At 38.6% G+C, this 25054-nt stretch overlaps 1 protein-coding gene across 1 annotated transcript in view; it reads right to left on the reverse strand.

Moving 5' to 3' along the window:
- The window catches only part of LOC136864424 (23 kDa integral membrane protein), an 80994-nt gene that overhangs the window by 37653 nt on the left and 18287 nt on the right, over window positions 1–25054 (reverse strand). Inside the window, exon 2 of the mRNA XM_067141402.2 lies at window positions 17467–17655. Coding sequence (XP_066997503.1) covers window positions 17467–17655 — 189 coding nt within the window. The remainder of the gene's footprint in view (window positions 1–17466; window positions 17656–25054) is intronic.

Raw genomic sequence — 25054 nt, forward strand, 5'->3', positions numbered from 1 at the left:
GGAAACTCCACATAAGGGGAACTCAAAAGGGGTGAAATTTTAAAATGAGAATTTTTACAGTATATCTTAAAAAAACTTAACATGTTACAGAAGTGAAAAATGGTATTTTTTAATCTCTATTAAACATAAAGAAACGTGTATTTTTAGTTTTCGGAAATACCACTTGGGCGGGGGGGGGGGGGGTAAAAGTGACTGAAAATGGTGTTGAATTATTTTAATTAGGCTACTGATATCTCAAAAATGAAGATGTTACAGACGTGAAATTTGATATTTGCAATCTGCTTTAAAAGTAAAGAAACGTATTCTCGGAAAATGCAATGAAGTGGGGGGGGGGGGGGGGGTGAAAGAATTGAAAAATTAATTGACTTCATTGTATGAGAATACATACATATAATAAAAACTAAAGTTGTTACAGACGTGAAAATTCGTATTTGGATCTCCTTTAAAAACAAAAACAAAAAAAAAAAACGCATTTTGGGGGAGAAACCATCTTGGAGGGCGGGAGTGTAAAGAGTTGAATTCCTTTCATGAGGACACAAATCAAAAACTGAAGAAGTTAGAGTCGTGATAATTGGTATTTAGAGGATCCTGTACTATTAAAGAAACAAGTATTTTTTTGCGGGAAAATTCACTTGGGGGGGGGGGGGGTAGTAGTGTAAATGAAGTGGAAAAAGTAAATTATTTTTATGGGGATACTTATATCTCAAAACTGAAGGTAATAGACGTGAACATTGGTGTTTGGAATCTCCCTTAAACATAAAGATACAACCCTTCTTTTAATTTTTTTTTGGGGGGGGGGTTGGCGGTAAATAAACGTAACGGCGGTGGGGTGTAGAAGAAGGTTAGACCAATTGATTTTACTGTTATTAATGTACTTATAAGGATCCTCCGTTGCTCAGACGGCAGCACGCCGGCCTCACACAGCTGGGTTCCGTGGTTCAAATCCTGGTCACTCCATGTGACATTCATGCTGGACAAAACGGAGGCGGGACAGGTTTTTCTCCGGATACTCCGGTTTTCCCTGTCATCAGCCATTCCAGCAACACATAATAATAATAATAATAATAATAATAATAATAATAATAATAATAATAATAATAATAATAATGTTCCGGACCGTCGTCAAATGTGCGGACCGCGCTGGAAACGGCTCCTGGACGGGTAATGACTAAGAATGCAGTCCGGCCGCGGGTTCAGTGCCGCCAAGGCACCCAATATGGCACCACGCCGGATCTCCTGAAGGATTTTATCCATGTTAAAAATGATTATAGGAAAAGATGGCAAAGATTTACGGACCCAACTGACCGGGAGGAATAACTGAGCCTAGCCCGGGAAGTACGAAATCGATTGCTGGAAAGGAAGATTGAAAAATGGGAGGAAACGTGCCGTAAAATAATAGAAAACGAGTCAGATCGCGAATTTCGGCGGATTATATATCTAAAACAATAAGCATTCAATTATAAATTTCAGTATAATACCGTAGCGAAGCACGGGTATCTTGCTAGTCTTATTATAAGTATATATATAGGCACATTTTTGTGAACTAAGCAAATACTTGATCATTAATCTATCCTTCAATCTCCGTCAGCGTATGAAACTACAGCACTTGACGTTGTAAACACCGCGCCGATCTTCTGGAGTTTGCAAGTTACTTCGGTTGAGCTGCTCGTCTTCGGCTTCTTCATGACTTTAGATCTTCATATTTGGATTGTATTGTGACTTTGTGCCTGATGGTGTATGCAGTCTGGCTCATTTAATTGTTCTTTGCTTTTCGTGAACATTGTTAGACAGTGCCAAACATTGCGTGTGCCGTGCTGATGCTCGGAAGATTACGCATTACTTCTTATAAGTGACTTACATTCCACTTCGTCTGAATTTAACAGTGCCTACCCCCGTCATTTTTATATCGCCTCTTCAACTGATATTGTGCGGACTTGACCGTTAACTTCTTTCTTACATATGCATTGTTTTTCGAGTTATAATCGGCTGATGATGACCCAGACTGGGGTCGAAACCGGTACCATTTTCACTTTTAATTAAATAAGAATGTAATTTCTACATCTCTTATTTACTTGTATTGAATAGATTGAACTACCATATTTATTATTTCAATTTAACCTGGGCAAGAAATGGGCCATGGAGAAGAGTTTGGCAAAGAAAGATATACTTCAGTGCCTTCATAGATCATGAAAATGTTTGCGACCACAACCACGCTTTGCTACCACTTGGTCCGGGGTGTTCTGTGGAACGCAGAGGTAAAAGAAGGTGCAGGCTTGAATGGGTCTATCTTTGACAGTCAGAAGACTCATTTAAAACTTTGAAAATAAAGGTTATATTTCTTTTGACTTCTTTTCAGAAGTAAAAATTTGAACAATCAATTCGCTTTGAGAAAACAGGGTTACAAATTACAGGTACAAAGTAGGTAACATCGAAAACATAGACATTAGGAACCTGAGCTTGTCGCTCTTTAAATTGACAATTTAACAAGAGAACTTAGGCTCATTTTTAACACATTCAAGGAGAAATACCTCCCAATTTTCTTTTACAGGATATTGATAATCAAGGGCACTTTTGTTCCAAAATAATACATGTTACGGCCTTCCAAAGGCACCCAGTTTACATTACAAGAAAGAGCCTTATATGCTCTACAAATTCTACCACGGAGACTGTGCTCCCAAACTCTTACAGCCTTTAACTTTTACACTTGTGGTTAGAAATCTTGCTCAATAAAACCTTCACTCTCAGACCTCTCTAGGCATAACCTACATTTTACAAAATCATATCAATTGTCTTTTAAGTTTACACAGGGGTATCAAGTACCCATTCTACCGGGCCTTCGTGGAAAATAATAGGTTCAATTACTGGCCCAAAAATCAAAATATATGGAGGCGAACACTTGCGCTCCTTGAAACCAAAGGTTAAAACCCTACTTGGGCTTGTGGCCCGATGATGCAGAGGCTAATCCTAAACTACTGAGGTGACTAGATGGACAAGTTAATTTACAATTTACAAGTGAAAAGCAGTTACAAAATCGTAGTCACCTCAAGATGAATTGAAGGGGAGGGCAATGCACTCTCTATCCCCTGTTTTCAGTTAAGTACTTTTGACTTACTTGAACTTTTACATGAGAAGGAAGAAAGTTTACATATTCGGAAAATGACTGTTACATATTTAAAGATAGTAGCCTTCCCCTCGAATCAGCTTGCAGAGATAACTACAAAGGTAGAAAAATGGTGGCCATTACCTTAGCTGATGTTCTGCCTGCCGAGGGGTGAGGCCCCCGCCTCCTCTCTCAGCACACACACTCAATAGTATGATGATCAATAAGACAAGTTAGCTCAAAAAGGCATCAGCTTTTATACCCAAGAGGAAGGTTCAAGACTAAAACCAGACACACCCTCTCACTTTATTGGAAGATAAAATAGGTACAAGAAGCGTTTGACTGGCTGAAAATTAAATACACAAAATTTCTGACTGGCCAGACTCCAAAGCTGGTGGGATGAGTAAGAAGTGTTGCAAACCTTGAAGTATCAAAAATAAAATAAGAAAACCTATAAACACAAAATTTATTTAAATTTCTAGTTGTTCCAATTTGCACCAGAGTGCCTGACATCAGTTCTTTAATAGAGACATCTATGGAGAAAAGTCCAAGATCAAGTACACTCCGGATCAGTAGAAGAGGCGATATAAAAATGAACGGGGGTAGACACTGTAAAATTCAGAAGGAGTAAAATGTAACTAGTTGTTTCAATTTTTATGTGATAGATAGCATTCATCAAGGCGCTTCATTTAAATGCACGGGGTTGAGGTGTACCTACTGGTACAATTACTATTATTGCTGTTGAAGGAATTATTGTTGCCTATAATGACGTATTCTTCTATGTATGTTATTGGCGAGGACCAATGATCGAACACACAACTTACATTCATGAAAGTCAAACCGTACTAGCTTATGGCCTAATGTCTACAGGATACACTAGAAAAAAGTGAATGTTTCTAACCTAGAGGATAAGACTATCACAAAAGTAATATGGTGTTTATAACTATCAGTATCTTAGGTTAAATAATTGGTGGAAATCGGATCTTATCAACAGAAACTGCCAACAAAATAATTAGTTAATTACATACCAGCACCAACTTCTGCTCCATCCTTCCTCCTAGAAACTTCCATTTTCAAACAATTGGCATCACTTTGTCAGTACCTCCAGGATGTCCAACTCACTCTCAGAAAATACCGACAACTGTTGTTAATTTAAAGTTAAAAATTTCATTGTTCCGTATTGAAGAATATTACAGTTAAAATTGAAATAATTGATAAAGAGATTCAACCTATTCAAAAGAATGAGAAATGTAGTGAATTACATTCTTTTTTAATAATAAGTAGAAGTGGTACCGGTTTTGACCCTAGTCCAGGTCATCATCAGCCGATTAAAACATGAAAAACAATGCATAGGAAAAGGAGATAAAAGATCAAGTACACTCCGGATCAGTAGAAGAGGCGATATAAAAATGAACGGGGGTAGACACTGTAAAATTCAGAAGAAGTAAAATGTAAGTCACTTAAAAGAAAACAGTGCGTAATTTTCTGAGCGGCAGTATGGCACACGCAGTGTTAGGCAAAGTCTTATAATGTTTATGAATAGCGGAGAACGGTTAAATGAGCTAGTTTTTAAACACTGTCAGGCACAAAGTCATATCATAATCGAATACATACGAAGATCCATAATCGTGCAGGAGTTGGAAGATGAGTAGATCTATTGAAGTAACTTGCCAGCTCCTGGTGATCAGCGTGATATATTTAACATCAGGCACTGTGGTTTCAAACGCCAAAGTAAAATGGAGAATAGCTTGATGATCCAGTAATTTTCTTTGGTTGCGGGAAAGTAAGTATATAGATAAATATAATATAATATAATATAATTCAATATAATTGAATAAGTAATTGTGCTCCTATAGAATTCTAAGAACAGTTGACATGAAGAAAACAATTGTGAAGAGAAAAAAATATAGTAAAAAGCGCAATACCGGAGACAAATGAAAACGTATATGCACAGTGTGCAATTTTTTAAAACGTAAAAAATTCAGGTTATGATTGAAGTAGTCGAAATCGGTGCAAGGCAGGAGTTGAGTATGAATGAGAAGAACCAAAATGAAGGTGGAATTGAATTGATTTTTTTTAAAAGAAAAGATAGAATAAATTAATAGAGGAAGAGGAATAGTGGAATAAGAGAAGAATAAAAGAAATTGAAGTTAAATGGTGTTGAGGAAGGATAAGATAGGGAGGTGAAGGAGGGGTAGTTTAGGGTGGGTTAGGAGGGTGGGTTATTGGAGGTAGAAAATGTGGGTAGAAACTTTGTAAGGCATGGAAAATTTCTTTTATTCTTCTCTTATTCCACTATTCCTCTCCCTCTATTAATTTATTCTATCTTTTCTTTAAAAAAAAATCTATTCAATTCCACCTTCATTTCGGTTCTTCTCATTCATACTCAACTCCTGCTTTGCACCGATTTCAACTACTTCAATCATAACCTGAACTTTTTATGTTTTAAAAAATTGCACACTGTGCACATACGTTTCCATTTGTCTCCGGTATTGCGCTTTTTACTATATTTTTTTCTCTTCACAATTGTTTTTTTCACGTCAACTGTTCTTAGAATTCTATAGGAGCACAATTACTTATTCAATTATATTGAATTATATTATATTATATTATATTATATTATATTATATTATATTATATTATATTATATTATATTATATTTATCTATATACTTACTTTCCCGCAACCAAAGAAAATTACTGGATCATCAAGCTATTCTCCATTTTACTTTGGCGTTTGAAACCACAGTGCCTGATGTTAAATATATCACGCTGATCACCGGGAGCTGGCAAGTTACTTCAATAGATCTACTCATCTTCAACTCCTGCACGATTATGGATCTTCGTATGTGTTCGATTATGATATGACTTTGTGCCTGACAGTGTTTAAAAACTAGCTCATTTAACCGTTCTCCGCTATTCATAAACATTCTAAGACTTTGCCTAACACTGCATGTGCCATACTGCCGCTCAGAAAATTACGCACTGTTTTCTTATAAGTGACTTGCATTTTACTTCTTCTGAATTTTACAATGTCTACCCCCGTTCATTTTTATATCGCCTCTTCTACTGAACCGGAGTGTTCTTGATCTTTTATCTCCTTTTCCTATGCATTGTTTTTCATGTTTTAATCGGCTGATGATGACCTGGACTAGGGTCGAAACCGATACCACTTCTACTTATTATTAAATAAGAATGTAATTCACTACATTTCTTATTCTTTTGTATTGAATAGGTTGAATCTCTTTATCAATTATTTCAATTTTAACTGTAACTGTTGTTAATATCATGCAGTGATACCAAACTATTATAATAATTCTTTCATGGTCTACTGCTAATTTCAAAAATACATTGTTAGTGTCTCCTACAGGAGACATCAGGACTGGGGAGGTTAGTTAAAAATGAATTTAAAACACACAGTGTACTTACCATAATGTCCAATCCAATCTATAAGGCAAAACAAAACTTAACCTAATCCTTACATTAACTTTCAGACTTCAACATAGGTAACTAATAGTTAGTAAAAATGAAGACATGATGTTAGTACCATTCCCTTTACAGTAACTTCCAAATTGCACCCCGACCTATCTGTGTCAGTGCGACGTAAAGTCAATTGTAAAAAAAAAAAAAAAAAAAAAAAAAAAAAAAAAAAAAAAAAAAAAAAAATTGCACCCATAATGCTGGTGCTGCCATCTTCATATGAACATTCCTTGCTCTTTGTGTCTGTTGCAAGATATTCTCCTTTCAGGTACCAGCAGTTGACATATGGTAGAGTTCAAAAATCTCATAGAGGAGAACTACCAGCTTGATAAACATCAATGAATTCACACTTGTCAGGTGTAGAGAAGCCCTTAATTTCATTTGCGATAAACCATGTTCACACTCAGAGCTAGAAATGGGAATGCTGTTGATGGTGTTTACAAGTGGTAGTAGTGATGCTCACATTTTCTTCTTGACAAGGAATTCACGATAACCTCTTAGAACTTGCCTGTCTTGAAACCTGAATCACCTACACAAATTCTGTTCTTCAAGTTCACCAAAAGTGACATTCTTCTCAACATTATCTGGCCAATATTCAGGATACAGTACTTATGTCCATTCTGGTATTTGTGCGTCTTCTTTTATTAACAGATGATTTTTCCATCTGTTGTCTTAAGCTGTCAGAACATTTCAGGTTTAAGAGAGCTTTCTGCATTGGCAGGTTGACTTTTTTCTCTCTTCTCTTAATAATAATAATACTTTATTAACGGTAATACGACTTTACATAACAGTAGAGAAGAATAAACAAAACAAAACACACTAAAAAGAAAGTTCAATGGAGTATAAGTAGAAAAATATGTACAGATATATACACAGGTTATATTACAAGTAAGCACAGGAAAGTAATAGTCAATTCTGGAGATTATATAAGTGATTTCTAAATTTTTACAATCAGCAGTTAAATATATCAATATCCACTTTGTTTAGAGATCTTGACATTCGTTCAATTGGCCCATTGAATGCGTAGTTAGTTCTATGCCAATTTGTAGACAATGTATTCTTGAACCTTGTGCGTCTGTCTGGTACATGTACGTTAATTTTTGCAAGGAGTTGTGGACAATTCACCAAGGAATGAAGCAATTTAAAAATGAAAAGTGTATCCAATAATTCACGGCGTTGTGACAGGCTATGCAGATTTAAGGACTGTTGTAGGGATGTATAATCAACATTAGCATATGAGAATCCTGCTCTAAATGAATATAGACGAAGAAATTTATGTTGTACTGAATCTAATCTATGGACAGAGGTCTGATGAGAAGGGTTCCAAACAGGTGTACAGTATTCTAGTAAAGGGCGTACCATAGACACATACAGAAATCGATAGGTAGCTAAGTTTGAAAATTCTCTAGAATATCTACACTGACTGACAGAGCAAATGCAACACCAAGAAGGAGTGGTTCGAAAGGGATGAAAGTTGGGGAAAAAACAGAGACGGCACGGACGAATAATTGATGTTTATTTCAAACCGATATGCAGGTTACACAATGCGCACGGCATCGACTCAGTAGGATGTAGGACCACCGCGAGCGGCGATGCACGCAGAAACACGTCGAGGTACAGAGTCAATAAGAGTGCGGATGGTGTCCTGAGGGATGGTTCTCCATTCTCTGTCAACCATTTGCCACAATTGGTCGTCCGTACGAGGCTGGGGCAGAGTTTGCAAACGGCGTCCAATGAGATCCCACACGTGTTCGATTGGTGAGAGATCCGGAGAGTACGCTGGCCACGGAAGCATCTGTACACCTCGTAGAGCCTGTTGGGAGATGCGAGCAGTGTGTGGGCGGGCATTATCCTGCTGAAACAGAGCATTGGGCAGCCCCTGAAGGTACGGGAGTGCCACCAGCCGCAGCACATGCTGCACGTAGCGGTGGGCATTTAACGTGCCTTGAATACGCACTAGAGGTGACGTGGAATCATACACAATAGCGCCCCAAACCATGATGCCGCGTTGTCTAGCGGTAGGGTGCTCCACAATTACTGCCGGATTTGACCTTTCTCCACGCCGACGCCACACTCGTCTGCGGTGACTATCACTGACAGAACAGAAGCGTGACTCATCGGAGAACACGATGTTCCGCCATTCCCTCATCCAAGTCGCTCTAGCCCGGCACCATGCCAGGCGTGCACGTCTATGCTGTGGAGTCAATGGTAGTCTTCTGAGCGCACGCCGGGAGTGCAGGCCTCCTTCAACCAATCGACGGGAAATTGTTCTGGTCGATATTGGAATAGCCAGGGTGTCTTGCACATGCTGAAGAATGGCGGTTGACGTGGCGTGCGGGGCTGCCACCGCTTGGCGGCGGATGCGCCGATCCTCGCGTGCTGACGTCACTCGGGCTGCGCCTGGACCCCTCGCACGTGCCACATGTCCCTGCGCCAACCATCTTCGCCACAGGCGCTGCACCGTGGACACATCCCTATGGGTATCGGCTGCGATTTGACGAAGCGACCAACCTGCCCTTCTAAGCCCGATCACCATACCCCTCGTAAAGTCGTCTGTCTGCTGGAAATGCCTCCGTTGACGGCGGCCTGGCATTCTTAGCTATACACGTGTCCTGTGGCACACGACAACACGTTCTACAATGACTGTCGGCTGAGAAATCACGGTACGAAGTGGGCCATTCGCCAACGCCATGTCCCATTTATCGTTCGCTACGTGCGCAGCACAGCGGCGCATTTCACATCATGAGCATACCTCAGTGACGTCAGTCTACCCTGCAATTGGCATAAAGTTCTGACCACTCCTTCTTGGTGTTGCATTTGCTCTGTCAGTCAGTGTAGTAATGCAACCCAATCTTTGAAACGCTTTCTTACGAATATTTTCAAGATGTTCATTAAACGATAGGTTAATAACTGAATAAAACACCAAGGTCATTAACTTGTGAAACAGGAGTTAGAATGTTGTTATTACTAAATTTGTTCTGAAATGATATTTTTTTCTTGTTTTTAAAAAAACGATATTATTTTACATTTCTCATGATTAAGTTTCAAACCATTTTGAATACAGTACATTTCCAAATGATGTAAATCTTCTTGAAGTAACTCCCTTTGGTAACTCTCTTGAATGTCAAATTCTCAGCTGCATTTCAAGCATCATGATAGTAAAACCCACTATGTAATTTCCTATTTTCAAACAGAAGAATCTACCTGGATAATATTTTGAGTCTTATGAAGAGTCATATCATGTGCTTTTAGTTCAATGCTGAGTTCTGACAACTCTTGAAGAACATCTCACATGAACTCCAATATGCCTTAATGAAGGTACAGGCCCAAGCATGGCCGAATTAAAAATTCGGCCCAGGTCACTACCATTCACTTCTTGGAGATCAATTTAAGATTCAAAATCACTGAATAAAATCAACATTCATAATTGTTTCAAGAGACTATCATGCAAAACTAGGGGGCAGATGTTGATGACCTAAAAAATCACTGAAAATGATCATTTATGGAAAAATGCTATAAAATAAGTAAAAAAGACTTTAAAATATTTGCTCAAACAGAATTATGGTGATTGTACAACAATGGTTTTACAAGTAATAAGTCCCAGTTATATTCACTGCACAGCTCTTGTTTTTACAGAAAGAATTGTCTCCTAATTTACTTGGAAGTGTATACAAATATGGACATAATGATTTGCTGGATGTGGCAGCATTTTGGCGCTGAAAAACCTGGGAGCACTTGTTGGTTTTCAAATTCATTACAACTTTCAGATGGTTTTTTTTGTTTAACCCTAAACCGGGCGCGCTGGTGAATTTCGTTCACCAACTTGCGTATTTCATCTGTAGTTTTTAGTTCCTAAGTGCTATAGCCATCGCGCTGCTAGTACCTTCTGGCGAAATCTTGTCGATACTCTCAGTGTAGCGGTATCTGTTCAGGAAGTTGTACGTGTCACGCTAATCGACCTTGACTCGCATTTGCTGTCATTTGGTGAACTTTCTTCACCACGCGCCCGGAAATGTAAGTAAAATTCTACCTTGGACGTTCTAGGAGTTTTATTGTTTTAAAATATAGACAATATAGGAAACAAAAGTAACTACCTATTTGTATTGTAGAGCGAAGTTTGTGAAGGTTGAAGACGTACAAATGCTGTTACAGGAATTATCTGATGAGGAGGAAGGATCTGAGAAAGCTGAAGTTTGTGATTTTTCTGATGGTGAAGATGAAGTGGTAAATTATTCAGACATTGATCATGACAGTGAGAGTGAACAAGAAGGTGATGTAGGCGTAGTTGATAGCTACGAACACGATGAACTAGAGAAGGATTTTTTCTTTGGGAAATACGAAACAATGTGGTGCACCAATAACTTTTCAAGGGTTACCTCTAGGATTGAAGAATCTTTCGTTTCAACTCATGAATAAGTGATTGGTTGAATGAGTTAAGATAGGAACACTGCCTCCAGATATCTCAGCAGTGTTATCACCATACCATCAGGAAGAAACATCAGAAGAAATAAAAGTGCCATCGAAGAGAGGCCGATGCATTCACTGTGAGTGGAAACAAAATCAAGTCACCACAATGATGTGTTATCAGTGTCATAACTTTGTGTGTAAAGCACACTCTAAAAGATGCATTAGATGTGTAAGGTGTGAGAATAATGATAATGATTAATGAAGATTGTTAGAAGTGTTTAATTTGAAGTTCTTATGTTTTAAGTATTCATCTGTTTCAATTTTACTTTCTGTCTTCAACCCATGAACATTTTTACCTTTTTTATTATATGTATGTACTGTCACTTGCAATTTATGTTGTAATTATTATATCTAAGGATTATAAAGCACATGAGGATTAACAATATCAGTCGTGTAAGAGTTAGTACCGGTACTTGTTAACCAGTTGCTAAGACTAAGAAAAATGAATGGTGAACAAAATTCACCACAGGCCCGGCAATGTAACATTTATAGGCTTTAGGGTTAATGTGATATTGTACCACAAGCTTTCTTTTCATACTCACTTTAACCCTGCACAATTTATTATTACAAGATATTATAATCATTCCATATTGACGGTTTACTCTTTACAAAGAACAAAATTAAATGTATCCTCCTATTCAATACAAAACATAATTCCATCATCAGATGGAGTAATAAAATTCAAACATGTTTTGACTCATTTGAGCCATCTTCAGTGAAATAAGGGGGGTTAAAGTAATTACATAATACAAGCTAAAAATGTGCTAAAAACATAATGATGGAACAAATGAAAAACAAAAGAGACATGATGGAAATAAAAACAATACAATATACAATATTTCCATCATTAGATGGAGCAATAAATAACTCATTGAGACAAATTCAGTGAAAAAACGTTAATATAAAACATAATTGAATCTAAAAAATCTAAAAACTAAGAAGAAAAGAAATGAAAACAAATGACACAGAAGGAAACAAACAATAAGTGCTTATAGTGAGGCTATGGACCTCTTAGTCTAAAAATTTTCCAGTTTGATAATAATTCAAACAGGACAAATCACTGTGTTGAAAATTCAAGCTGACAGTCTGTCTTTGTAGTCACCATCACCACGAATGGCTAGGAGGGGAGCGAAAAAGCTTGAGAAACCAAGTTTGAGAGGAGACAACGTGCCAGGTGAAATGTATGTGACAAGTGATGGAAAAACGCCGATGAATTTAAAATTTTAGAATAGCAGCTTTCTCAATTTCTTCTCAATTTAGTGGTCCCGTCCTTCATGATTGTTTCAAAAGTTGGCTAGGTGTATTTGCCTTATTTTAAATGGTCAAGAGGGTAGTGACAAAATCGAGAAGCTGTGTTAGAGAAGATAACAGCTGTATGGTAAACTGTATGTGACCATAGTGGAAACCGTCAATGAAGTTCCAATCTGTAATGCGAAAAATGAGGTTGTGTGAGAAATTTGGGCTGATAAGTAAAAGGTGTAAAATGGGTGTGAAGAAACTTTAAACTTACGGTACTTAAAAGGTGGTTGTCCTCTCAGAACGGCCTGGCCTTCTCAAAGTTAATGGTCCCGTTCGTACGATCATGTCTATTGTTGGCTCAGCTGTGTTTGCAAGGATGGGAGGAGTGTAGAGGGAAGGGGGGTGCAGGGTTGGTGGGGGTGGGGAGGGGGAAGTGGTGGTGAGTTGGAGGCAAGGTTTGTTTTTATTATAGAAGTTCTGACAAATGTATGGAACGAATGCTTCAAGTAGAATGTTCTTTTTTTTTTTTTTTTTTTGTTGATTTCATTTAAATTGTGAGGGGGGTTCATAAACTGATCTAAATCGATGTGGATGCTCTCGAGAATGTTGAGCAAGGTGCCTTTTTGCTCATAATGCAAGATCTTAAGATCTTTATCTATTGATGTGTATTCGTGGCTGGATGCTTTATGATGTTCATTCATAGCTGAAAAACTATTATATTTGAGAGCATTGCAATGTTCAGCGTATCTTATGACAAAATTGTGGCCTGTTTGACCTACATAGCTGGATTACAGGATTGGCATTCTAATTTGCAAACTCCGGAGTTCAAATATCTATTATTGATGTTATTATTGTTATTGTTGACAGTGTGTGGATTGAAAATGAGTTTGGAAACAATCATCGAGAATGGGACCGCTAAATTGAGAAGTAATTGAGAAAGCTGCTATTGTAAAATTTTTAATTAATTGGCATTTTTTCATCTTCTTTCACATACATTTCACCTGGCACGGTGTCTCCTCTCAAACTTGGTTTCTCAAGCTTTTTCACTCCCCTCCTAGCCATTCATGGTGATGGTGACTCTTCAAAGACAGACTGTCAGCCTGAATTTTCAACACAGTGATTTTGCCCTGTTTGAATTGTTATCAAACTGTAAAATTTTTAGACTAAGAGGTCCGCAACCTCACTATAAGCACTTGTTGTTCATTTCCATCTGTATCATTTGTTTTCATTTCTTTTCTTCTTAGTTTTAACACACTTTTCAGATTCAATTACATTTCATATTAACTTTTCTTCACTGAATTTGTCTCAACGAGTTATTTATTGCTCCATCTAATGATGTAAATATTGTATATTGTATTTTTTAAATTTCCATCAAGTCTCTTTTGTTTTTCATTTGTTCCTTCATTATATTTTTAGCACATTTTTAGCTTGTGTTATGTAAATTACTTTAATCCCCCTTATTTCACTGAAGATGGCTCAAACGAGTCAAAATATGTTTGAATTTTATTACTCCATCTAATGATGGAATTAAGTTATGTATTGAATAGGAGGATACATTTAATCTTTTCCTTTGTAAAACCTGCACAATTTAGAAAATAAAGCATGCCCTTCTGTTGTAAACAGGTATTTTACAAATTCATTCACTAGCTGGTTTAAAAATACACTTTGTGGTGATTTCTGTTTTGGCATTTTTCTTCCACGGAACTACTTGGGAATAATTCCGTACTAAGACAGAAATAACTGTTGTTTCCAATCCCTTCTCATTTCCAATTATTCTTGGCCTTGAGATACATGGGGGTGAATAACTGACTGTAGGGGCGTGTGCAAAGTCTGTTGCATTCCTTGTGCTGGAGACACGTTAGCAAATTGTAGAGACATTCTGCAATTGTCCTGACATACACAAAGCACTGGGATCATAAATTATGAATTTCATTATGGTCCGTATTGACAATTGATCACTATCAAAGGGTAGGAAGGGTCCACCACATCACACTAATGGTATTGAATAGGTGGACCCATCTTACCCTTTGATAGTAAGCACTGGAATGTCAAAATTGTATGTTTTTTATGGAATTTGCCAGGTCATCAGTAAACAAAGTTTAGGAGGAGTTAGAAGCCTCTGGCGGTGATGTGTGGCATGTAGCCAAGTACAAAAAGCATTCACAGCATTCAGACAGTATGAGGGCACCACAGTTCATGCAGCAGGTGCAGAATATTATCAATGAGTACCAGAACGTCTATGAAGAACATTGTCAGAGATCTCCAGATGTCCGACAGCACAATCCACACTGTGGTGCTCGAGGACATTGGATATGTCATATGGTGGAAGAAAGGGCAGTTCCCGTCAGTACCCGTGTAAGAACAATGGCAGCTGCAAGCAAACCACTACTGAATGAGTTGGCCAGCTCTAATATTTTTACAATGAAGAATAAATTCTACCAGGATCATAAAATGAATGGGAGAAATGGCATGTTGTTATGTGCAGATCCTTCTGATATCCCCCCATGTTATGCACACAGAGTTCTGAACAGCTGTGTTAGTTCTAGGAGTAGTGAGAAGCAAAGGGCAAGCCATACCATCCCACTTCTTTTCACAAAGGTGGGATGACACAAGATAGGACGGCAGTCAATCTGCACAACCACATCACACCAAACTTATGGTTACCTAACTTAGAAGACCTAAATTCCCTAGATTATTAAGTGTGGGGCATTGTTGAATAGGAGGCTAGTCAATATTGCCATGATACAACAGATCACCTAAAAGCCGTCATTACCTGACCAATGTCTGATTTCAATAAGGATTATGTGATTAATGCATATCAATGCTTCTGGTCCTCTATTGAAGCTGTCATTGTGGCTAAATGTGATATGCTAGTGAAATGAAACATGGGCAGTTGTTAGATTTTAAGACTGTAATATACGACAAACTCAAAGAAAGCGGTCTCTAATGATTGTGATGTACTATTTTAATTGTTAGTGTAAGCAACTGAGAATGATCCATGGATTGAAACTAGTACTGAAATTTAGATATAAATAAATAAAATTTATAACATATATAGTATTGATTAGGTGGGACATCAGAAAAATCTGTAGTTGTGAGTCATAATCCATCAATTGTGGAAAAATGAAACTAATCACACAGAACAATGTGGAAATTGTTCTTGTCCTTTTGTGTTTTCATGTTTGTCTTGTCTCCTCTTTCCCTCATTTCCTTTACTCACACTGGCATGTCATTGTAAGGGTTGGAAAGGAATAAACAAATGCAAATAAAGTAATATCTAGTAAGAGGATCATAAAAAGAAACACGTAATAAGGAAAACACGACAGGTCAGCGTAGGAAGAGGAAGAAATGGAAAGAAAACACAAAAGGACAAGGATAATCTCTACTTTTTTCTTTTACAGTTTGATTTACAGTATGTTGCACCGACACAGATAGGTCTTATGGCGATGACGGAATAGGAAAGGGCTAGGAGTGGGAAGGAAGCGCCAGTGGCCTTAACTGAGATACAAACCCAGCATTTGCCTCGTGTGAAAAATGGGAGAATACAGAAAACTATCTTCAGGGCCGCCGACAGTGGGGTTCAAACCTACTATCTCCCAAATTCGAGTTCACAGCTGCGCGACCCTAACTGTATGGCCAACTCGCTCGGTAATCTCCGTTTCTTATACTGCCGTCCTCTCTCCTCATCAATCCCAGTTTCTTCTTGGTCCCCGACAAGCTCATTTCTGCTTCATCAGGAGAGTGGGTTTAAACACTCATTGAAGATCTTCACTCACTGGAGGATAAGAAGAAAGATAAACACAGGAAAAGGGGAAAAAATAAAAGGATAAATACAGGTGGTAAAATACTAGGAACCGAGGAGAAACATAATAGGAGAAAAGGAACCCAAAGCATCTTCTCCCATTGACATATCATATTTTTCCTATTATGTGTTCCATTTGATGTTCCTGTTGTTTTATGCATGACTTGTGATTGGATTTTTCCTTCTATGTGTTCCTATTCATGTTATTAGTCCCCAAATAACTCCAGACACTATATGTACACAGAGCTATTTCTTGAAATTTGCTTGCCTTAAGGCCACATGGACATGAAAAGTAATCAAATGTTCATTTTTGGGTGTTTCACTTCTTTGAATAGAATAAGCTTCCCTCAACAAAAGTGTGTTTTACAAGACTTTTTTAATATATCGGTACCACTGCCTCCTTAGCTCAAGTTGGCTCAGTCCAGTGGTATTTGAAGGTGCTCAAATACACCAGCCTCCCTATGGGAAAAAATTCTGGCACCTCGGCATCTCCAAAAAGCATAAATATAATTAGTGGGATATAAAACGAATAACATCATTATAGTTACATTTCTGAAAGTGACATTAAAAAAAAAAAAAAATTAGGTAGACTTTTCTTAGGAACCATAAAAGCTATAGCAATCAAACTTGGAACTGTCGGACTCCTTGGCTGAATGATCAGCGTTGAGGCTTTCGGTTCAGAGCGTCCCGGGTTCGATTCCTAGCTGTGTCGGGGATTTTAATCGCATATGATTAATTATTCTGGCCCATGTGTGACACAGTTCGCACCTGCAACCCCACCAAGCATGGGAAATAAAATAAAACAAAGAAGAAGAAGAAGAAGAATCTTAGGGTACTACTTTAATTGCCTAGAAACTACAAGGAGAATTTCAAAACATATATTTCCTGCTAAAATATCAGTAGGAGACATACCACCTGGATATATATTTTTTTTTTGTGGGGGGGGATATTTACTTTTTGAGAGCCCATTTTAAGAGGGTAAAATAGTTTTTGGATACTATGTTCTTAGGTCTTTTGTTTTAGGTACCAGTGTTTTTCACGTACACAACAAGGGTTATGTCTCATCCTCCACTGAAAACTGCATGTAAAATTGTGGACAGAAATTTGAATCTATAAATGTGATTTGTTACTATTTACATCCCTGTTGATGAAATAAGGAAAATAGATCATTCATAATATGCATGTTTCTTTGCCCTAATTGATGTTAAAAAGTTAATAAAGTTTGGCAGTCTTGGAATTGGAACAAATAGTTTCTTAGATATGAATCTGCAAAACTGGCTTAAAACATGCAAGTTGCATGTCCAGATTCCCTTCAGGCTAACATAGTGACGTAGTACAACAACCTGCTCGTGAAGTTGATTTAGGATGTTAAGACTTACCGTGATCACCATACAGTGGCTCTCCCGAATGGCTCCACAGCAGCCTAAGAATGCTACTACAAATACTATGCATCCAATAACAATGAGTAAGATCGGTGGGGCATGAAATTTTCCTGCTAAGAATTCTTGGTATACTTCTGTCTCAGTTAGTACAAGAATTCCAAGAACAAGGAGTGCCAGACCTGATAACTGAAACAGAAGAATAACACACCATTAGTTCATACTATTATATTCACAATTATATATACTTACATTGGAAGTAACAGGCATGAAAGTAGCAAGAATGATCGCTGGTAAAAACAGATGGGGAATAATGGTACTCGGGATGAGGAGATAAAGGCTAAGTTACAATGGAAATTGATGGATGAAACTGTATGCATAAACCAGCTTTGGCGGTGGGGTCATGTGAGGCGAATGGAGGAGGACAGCCTTCGTATGAGAATAATGGACTTGGTTGTGGAGGGTAAGAGAAGCAGAGAGAGACAAAGGCGGCAGTGATTAGACTCGGTTTTGAATGAAAAGATAATAGGTATGGAATTAAATGAGAACACAGAGAACTGTGGAGGTGTTTAGTTAATTCATAGAGGCTCTCAGACTGAATGCTGAAAGGGCATAACAGTCTAGAATGATGCATGTATGGTTATCTTTAGAATGCTCACTTTAGTTACTTTATAAACATTATGAGCTAGTTCTCTTTGTGTATTAATATCAGTTGAAATTGTACAATTTGCTTTATGTTGCAAGGACACAGACAGGTCTTATGGTGACGATGGGATAAGAGGAGGCTAGGAGGGTGAAGGAAGCGACTGGCCTTGATTAATGTACAGCCCCAGCATTTACCTGGTGTGAAAATGGGAAACTAATGAAAACAATCTTCAGGGCTGCCGGCAGTGGGGTTTGAACCCACTATCTCCCAAATGCAAGTTCACAGCTGCATGACCCTAACCAAGTTGAAATTGTAGCACCTTGCAAAGCTATACAAAATGTAGGTGAACACTACCGACAAACTTCAGAGACTGTTCAGGGATTTTGGCCGAGTATTTTGATATAGAGGACAAGTGGTTCCTGTATCTTGTTACTGAGTAATACAGTGTCTTTCTGTTTTAAATTCGGCTAATAATCAAACCCGAACCGACTGAACTGGAAGCTACCGTACTAACTCACCTGGCCACCATGGTGCTGAATGACCAAGAAAAGTGGGTTCGAAGCATCATTCTACAAATTTCTGTCCTTGTGACCAATGGGTAAGTATAGTAGCTTTGCTTTCTGTTGACCAGGTTCACTCTCTAGCTCTGCCATAAATTTAGGACTGATTTGGTGGTGAAACAGGATTCAGTCAACATCAGGTATGGCATGGCCAGTGTGTGAACAGACAATTCAGGTAAACTTCCACTGCTAATTTATGGGGGCACAGCTGCTCCCTATTCACTCATAGCACCAAGCAGCTGCGGACACCTCACAGGGTAGCCATAATACCATTCCTAACAGGTTATCAGCCAAAATGTTATCTCTCTCTCCTGCGTGTGCGGTCAGTTCTTCGCAAACAGAGCAGATCTTAATTTTCTCTCCTCTCATGTGCACAACTTAATGCTGGAAAGACAAAACTGGGCTCCATTCTTCAATCTCTAGTTTTGTGATCGATCCAGCTGTTCTTATTTTACTGACCCACGAGACGCGCTGGGTTGTTGTTTACTATGTCCTTTGCCCCTAAATGAAGCATCTGCTGCAATACCAAGGGTCTACACAGGTATTTTCAAAGCTTTATGATATAATGTCCATCAGCATTCCATTAGCAGACTGTAAGTTATAAATAATTAACAATAAGTCTACATTTATTTCATCGTTTTTTATGCAAAATTCCATTCATGTTTCATAAGCCAATTAAAATTACATAAGAAAAGTGGGGACAAAACACTAGCTTGTAGTTTTACATGACTGTTAACATGATTATAGCCACTGACTTCTAGTTTTACGTGGAATCCGAACATGACTTTTCATTTCTTTAAATCTATGTCCATTGACTGGGATTCGAACGACATCTGCCTTGGTGAGAAGCCAGTGTTGATGTCACTCAGCTATGATGTCAGTAGTAGTAGTAGTAGTAGTAGTAGTAGTAGTAGTAGTAGTAGTAGTAGTAGTAGTAGTAGTTTTTCACTTCGCACACAGAGCAGGGCTTAATTTTCTTCTCCTCTCATGTGCACAACTTAATGCTGGAAAGCCAAAACTGGGCTCCATTCTTCAGTCTCTAGTTTTGTGATCGATCCAGCCGCTATTATTTTACTGATGCTTTTTAACCCGATAGCAGTAGGAAATCTGAATACCTGTACACGACACAGTGTAGGAAGTGTTATGCGCTACAGTCTACTCTACGGTATAAGTATGGATAAACCCGTAACCACTCAATAAATAATCCACAAAGTCAGCAGACACCACATAGTTCAGAACGAAGCGATACATGGAGTCATAAATGGATAATGAGTGCAGCAGTGGTGGCTGATTCTTAAACAAATACTGATTACAGTTTATATGTAGACCTACTTTGGACTACAGTAAACAAATAAAACATTTTTTTTACTTTTAATTTTATCTGATTTTAGAGAGTAGATGGATCAGAGTCCTGCAGAGCGGCCCAGCCCATGAGCTACTTCAGCAGTATACTGCAATGGGCTTTGAAAGGCTCGAACATACGAAGCCCGTGACGTCATCTCACGGGCCGGTCTGGGCAGCGCTGTCATTCGTACGCGGTAAGCCAAGGACAGCGCTGTGGTAGTTCTATGGGCTGACTGCTGCAATGTGTACAGTGTACTGAGTGTCAGCGGAGTGCGTTGCATTACGGTCGAGTGGAGATGATCAAGTTTGCTGTGGTTTTCAGTTTGACTTCTCCGTCTATCCTGTTATTGGAAACAAATGTGGACTGTAGTTCCAAAAGAAAAGAAACCGTGGCAAAAAAACAAGAAGTAAAAAAAGAAGAAACAAACGAACTAAAAACCACACAGTACAAAACTTCTGAACCGGATCCTAAACTTAAAAGTTGTATTTGGTTGGTATTCAAGCCGGCAGTTGACGGTGATGGGAAAGACTTTAATTTTGTGTGCTATACCATCTGCGGTGAACTTTATGTACACACTAGCAGTTACCCCCGACTTCTCGCGTGGATTTCGTAATTTGATAAAAGTCATCATTCTTCCGTACTGTACTAAGACATTATCTGAAAATCCCTAAAGTATAAAACCTCATTGAAAAATTGACTTTCATTTACCCCAGAAACTCTTTGTAAACCACGTTTGTGGTATTGCCTTTTGAGGCTAAGATGACCATACGACATAGAACTGTACACGTGAGAACGTCTTCTATTAAGTAAAAAAAGAATTATTTTTAAAGGAGATTCCAAATACATTTCCACATCTGTAACATCTTCAGGTTTTGAGATATAAGTATCCGCATAAAAAGAATTCAACCCCTTTATCAGCCCTTCCTCCACCTCCACCTAAGTGGATTTTCCAAAAACAAAAAAAGACAAGCTTCTTTATTTTTAAAGGACATTCCAAGTACTGTATCAAGTCCCATGTCTGTAACATGTAAAGTTTCTGACATACACTGTAGATATTCCGGTACTCATTTAAAAAAAATCACCTGCTTTTTCAATTATTTTCAGTCCCTTAAGTGGTTTTCTGAAAACAAAAAATATGTCTTTATTGATGAAGGAGCTGCCAAATACCAATTTTCACGACTGTAACATCTTCAATTTTTGAGATATTCCTATCCTCATGAAAAAAATTCAACACCTAATTCAATTCCCCCTCCCCACCGAAGCTGATTTTACCCGCAAAATGAGTGTTTTTATTTATTTTTAAAGATGATTTCACATACCCATTTTCACGTCTGCAAGATCTTTAGGCTTTTTAGATGTAAGTATCCTCCTACAAATAATTCAACTAATATTTCAGTCCTTTTACCCCCCTTAAGTGGATTTTCCGAAACCAAAAGAATACGTATTCCTTTCTTTTTAAAGGAGACTCTAAATACCAATTTTTACGTGTGTAACAACTTCAGTTTTTGAGATATCAGTACCCTAATAAAAAATAATTCAACCCCCTTTTCAGTCCCTTTACCCCCCACGTTAAGTAAATTTTCCCAAAACAAAATAATACCTGTTTTTTATTCTTAAAATATTAAAAATATCAATGTTCACATCTGTAACATGTTAAGTGTTTGAGATGGACTGTAGATATGCTCATCTTAAAAATTCACGCTAACCCATATTTCAGTCCGTTTTACTTCCCCCCCCCTCCCCCACAACCTTAAGTGATTTTTCGGAAAACAAAATAATACATGTCTCTTTATTTTTAAACGAGATAATAAATATCACTTCACGTCTGTAACTTGTTAAGTTTTTTAGATATATTGTATATATGCTCAGGGATTATGTGTACAAATTTTGGTTGGCAGCTATGCCCAAACGTACACGCATAATCTCGCTGCAGTAGAATCCTGGAGCTGACGTTGCCATGGTTACGGCAGCTCATTTCTTTATTCGATTCCGAGAGCAGGGGTAGTGTGGTGCCAATATCTCCATAACGGTTGGTTTTAGAGCCTTAAAACATGGTTATGGCTTAACCAGTTTTGTTTTTTGCGTCAAGGGGCTTAAAATGAGCTTTGTCTCGTCCTTGTACGAAAAATTCGATATTTCGCCTATATTAGCCTATTATTTTTATATCTCCCCTGTCGCCCCCACCTTGAATTGTTTTGAAAATAAAATGCAGCCCATGTCCGTTAGGCATAATGTATATTTACATTAGTAAATAGATTTTTAGAATCGGTCCAGTCTTTTCTGAGATTACCCTCCAGATATACACAAACTAACAAAATTCGCACTCTGTCTTTATTATATTAGTGTAGATTAAAGGAGTCGAATGATTTTGTCTTTTTTTATGATTAGATAAAAACTTACGATGAACACGGTGTGCTTGAATGACGAGCATCCTAATGTTTCCGTGTCATCAGACTCCACGACTATGCCACAACCTGCCAAAGTAATGAAGTTTTCTTCGTGAACTGACATGCATGATGCTCCTGTTTCAACAGATGAGCTGGAAGGATATTTAAAGCAAAATTGTGGAATGGAAGAAGATAGATATATCGTCCTTTTGGAGAACAAATGGACAAAACTATCCAAAATTTCACCAGATCGCTAAGAATGTATCATGTACCGGTATGCAAGCATCAAGTTCAGCTTCAGAGAGAAATTTCAGTTCAGAGGGCTTCATTCTCAACGCACGACGGTCTCTTCTACAACCAGACAATGCTGATGCTCTTCTTTTCATTCACAGTAATTCCATTCCACCGCCATTAGCAATGACCAATAAACTACGCACACTAAGTAAAAGCTATCTTCAGGTTTGTTTTTGTTGTTGGCATATTGCACGTCATTTCAGTTTGTATTTTATTTTAAGGTAAACGCGAATGATGTACTATGAATATGCTTCGTGTTATTTAGATTCATTTTCAGTTAACTTGATGTCAAATGCAGACGAATATTAGTTTATAATAAAGTTTCTGTTTGTTTTCAATTGTTATTGTTGCAGTGCACGAGAAATGTCTACCGTTTAATTTCAAAAGCCGATTAGCCTATTTTGAAATATGTTATTACCGAGCTTGATAGCTGCAGTCGCTTAAGTGCGGCCAGCATCCAGTATTCGGGAGATAGTAGGTTCGAATCCCACTGTCGGCAGCCCTGAAAGTGTTTTTCCGTGGTTTCCCCATTTGCACACCAGGCAAATGCTAGGGCTGTACTTTAATTAAGGCCACGGCCGCTTCCTTCCCACTCCTAGCCCTTTCCTGTCCCATCGTCGCCGTAAGACCTATCTGTGTCGGTGCGACGTACAACAACTAGCAAAAAAAAATTATTAGCGTACGGGAATTCGGAGAGTGAGTGATCCGAATAGTAGTGTGACGTGAACATTTCGTTGTGCACGGCGCACATGTTATTGTGGAGAAGTACTCGAGGTTATTCTACTGAGCCCGCCAAGTGCGGTTGTGTGGGCTGTATGAGACCAGTGCTGTGGGCCAGTACGCGGCCGCGTCAGAAGAGAACGGCACTACACGGGCTAGGGTGCCGGAGCCCGTGGGCCTGAAGTGCTGCGCGGTGGGCCTGGCTGCAGGACTCTGGTTCTCGTTCCTCAAGAGCGGGGAGCAAACTAGCTCCGAAGGCATTTTGCTCTCGATTGAAGATGCCTGGTCTAGAAATCAGAGCCTCCGTGGCTGGGTTCCATGGTTCAAATCCCGGTCAGTCCATGTGAGATTTGTACTGGACAAAGAGGAGGCGGGACAGGTTTTTCTCCGGGTACTCCGGTTTTCCCTGTCATCTTTCATTCCAGCAACACTCTCCAGTATCATTTCATTTCATTTAATTTCCTTTGTCAATCATTAATCATTGCCCCAGAGGAGTGCGACAGGCTTCGGCAGCCGGCACAATTCCTATCCTCGCCTTAAGATGGGGGCTTCATTCATTTCATCCCTGACCTGGTCATTGACTGGAAAACAGGCTGTAGGTTTTTATTTTCAGTTTGGAAGTTACATTACACATTTCGACGCTGGGTGTAGCAATCGACATTGTTATTTATGCGTATACTGTATTTTTCTAATGTAGTTTTCAAATATCGCTAGTATAAACGTATAGCCTGTAGAATTAAGTCACATTTTGAATAAGTACACAACTTGTTTCGTAGCATAACAGTCTTCCTTTACATTTAATTTGCAATGAACATTTCGTACTACTGTCCGACCAATTGGCTGAATGGTCAGCGTTGAATCCTTCGGTTCAGAGGGTCCCAGGTTCAATTCCCGGCCGGGTGGGGGACTTTAATCGCCTCTGATTAGTTCTTTTGGCCCGGGGACTGGGTGTTTGAGTTTACCCCAACACTTTCCTCTTCATATTCAGACAACACACTACACTACCAACCACCAAAGTAACATGCAATAGTGATTACATCCCTCCATACAGGGTTGGCGTCAGGAGGGCATCCGGTCGTAAAACAGGGCCAAATCCACATGTGCGACACAGTTCACACCCGCGACCGCACAGGTGTGAAAAAAGTGGTAGAAAAGAAGAAGAAGAACATTTCATGCTAGTGCTAAATATTTGAGAAACTGTTAGAATTACTATTTTTGTTTTCATCACTGCTTAACATTAGTTACGGTTGTCCCTTTAGTTCAATTGTATTTTGTTGAAATAGTAGAATTATACACTGGCTGAAAAAAAAATTAGTACGCTTGGAAAGACGACATCGATTTTGATCCGACGACAGCAGATGCCACCTGGAGGATAGTAGATGTACTGATAATGGTTTTAACGTCGTCCACCAACTGATAGCGTAGTACATATCTTCCAGAGCGCCATCTGGATGTACCCTTTAATAGGCAATGTTTACAGCCATAAGGCGTAGTGTGATGTAAACGTGTGAAGCGAAAAGGCGCCATGCCACGGGGACGCACTCGTGCTTCCTACAGCCAACTGAGCGAGCTTGACAGGGGTTAAATTGTGGCCTTCCGAGTGGCGGAATGGTCCTTTCGGAGAATTGCCACACAT

Source organism: Anabrus simplex, chromosome 2 (assembly GCF_040414725.1).
Source record: "Anabrus simplex isolate iqAnaSimp1 chromosome 2, ASM4041472v1, whole genome shotgun sequence".
Lineage (NCBI taxonomy): Eukaryota > Metazoa > Arthropoda > Insecta > Orthoptera > Tettigoniidae > Anabrus > Anabrus simplex.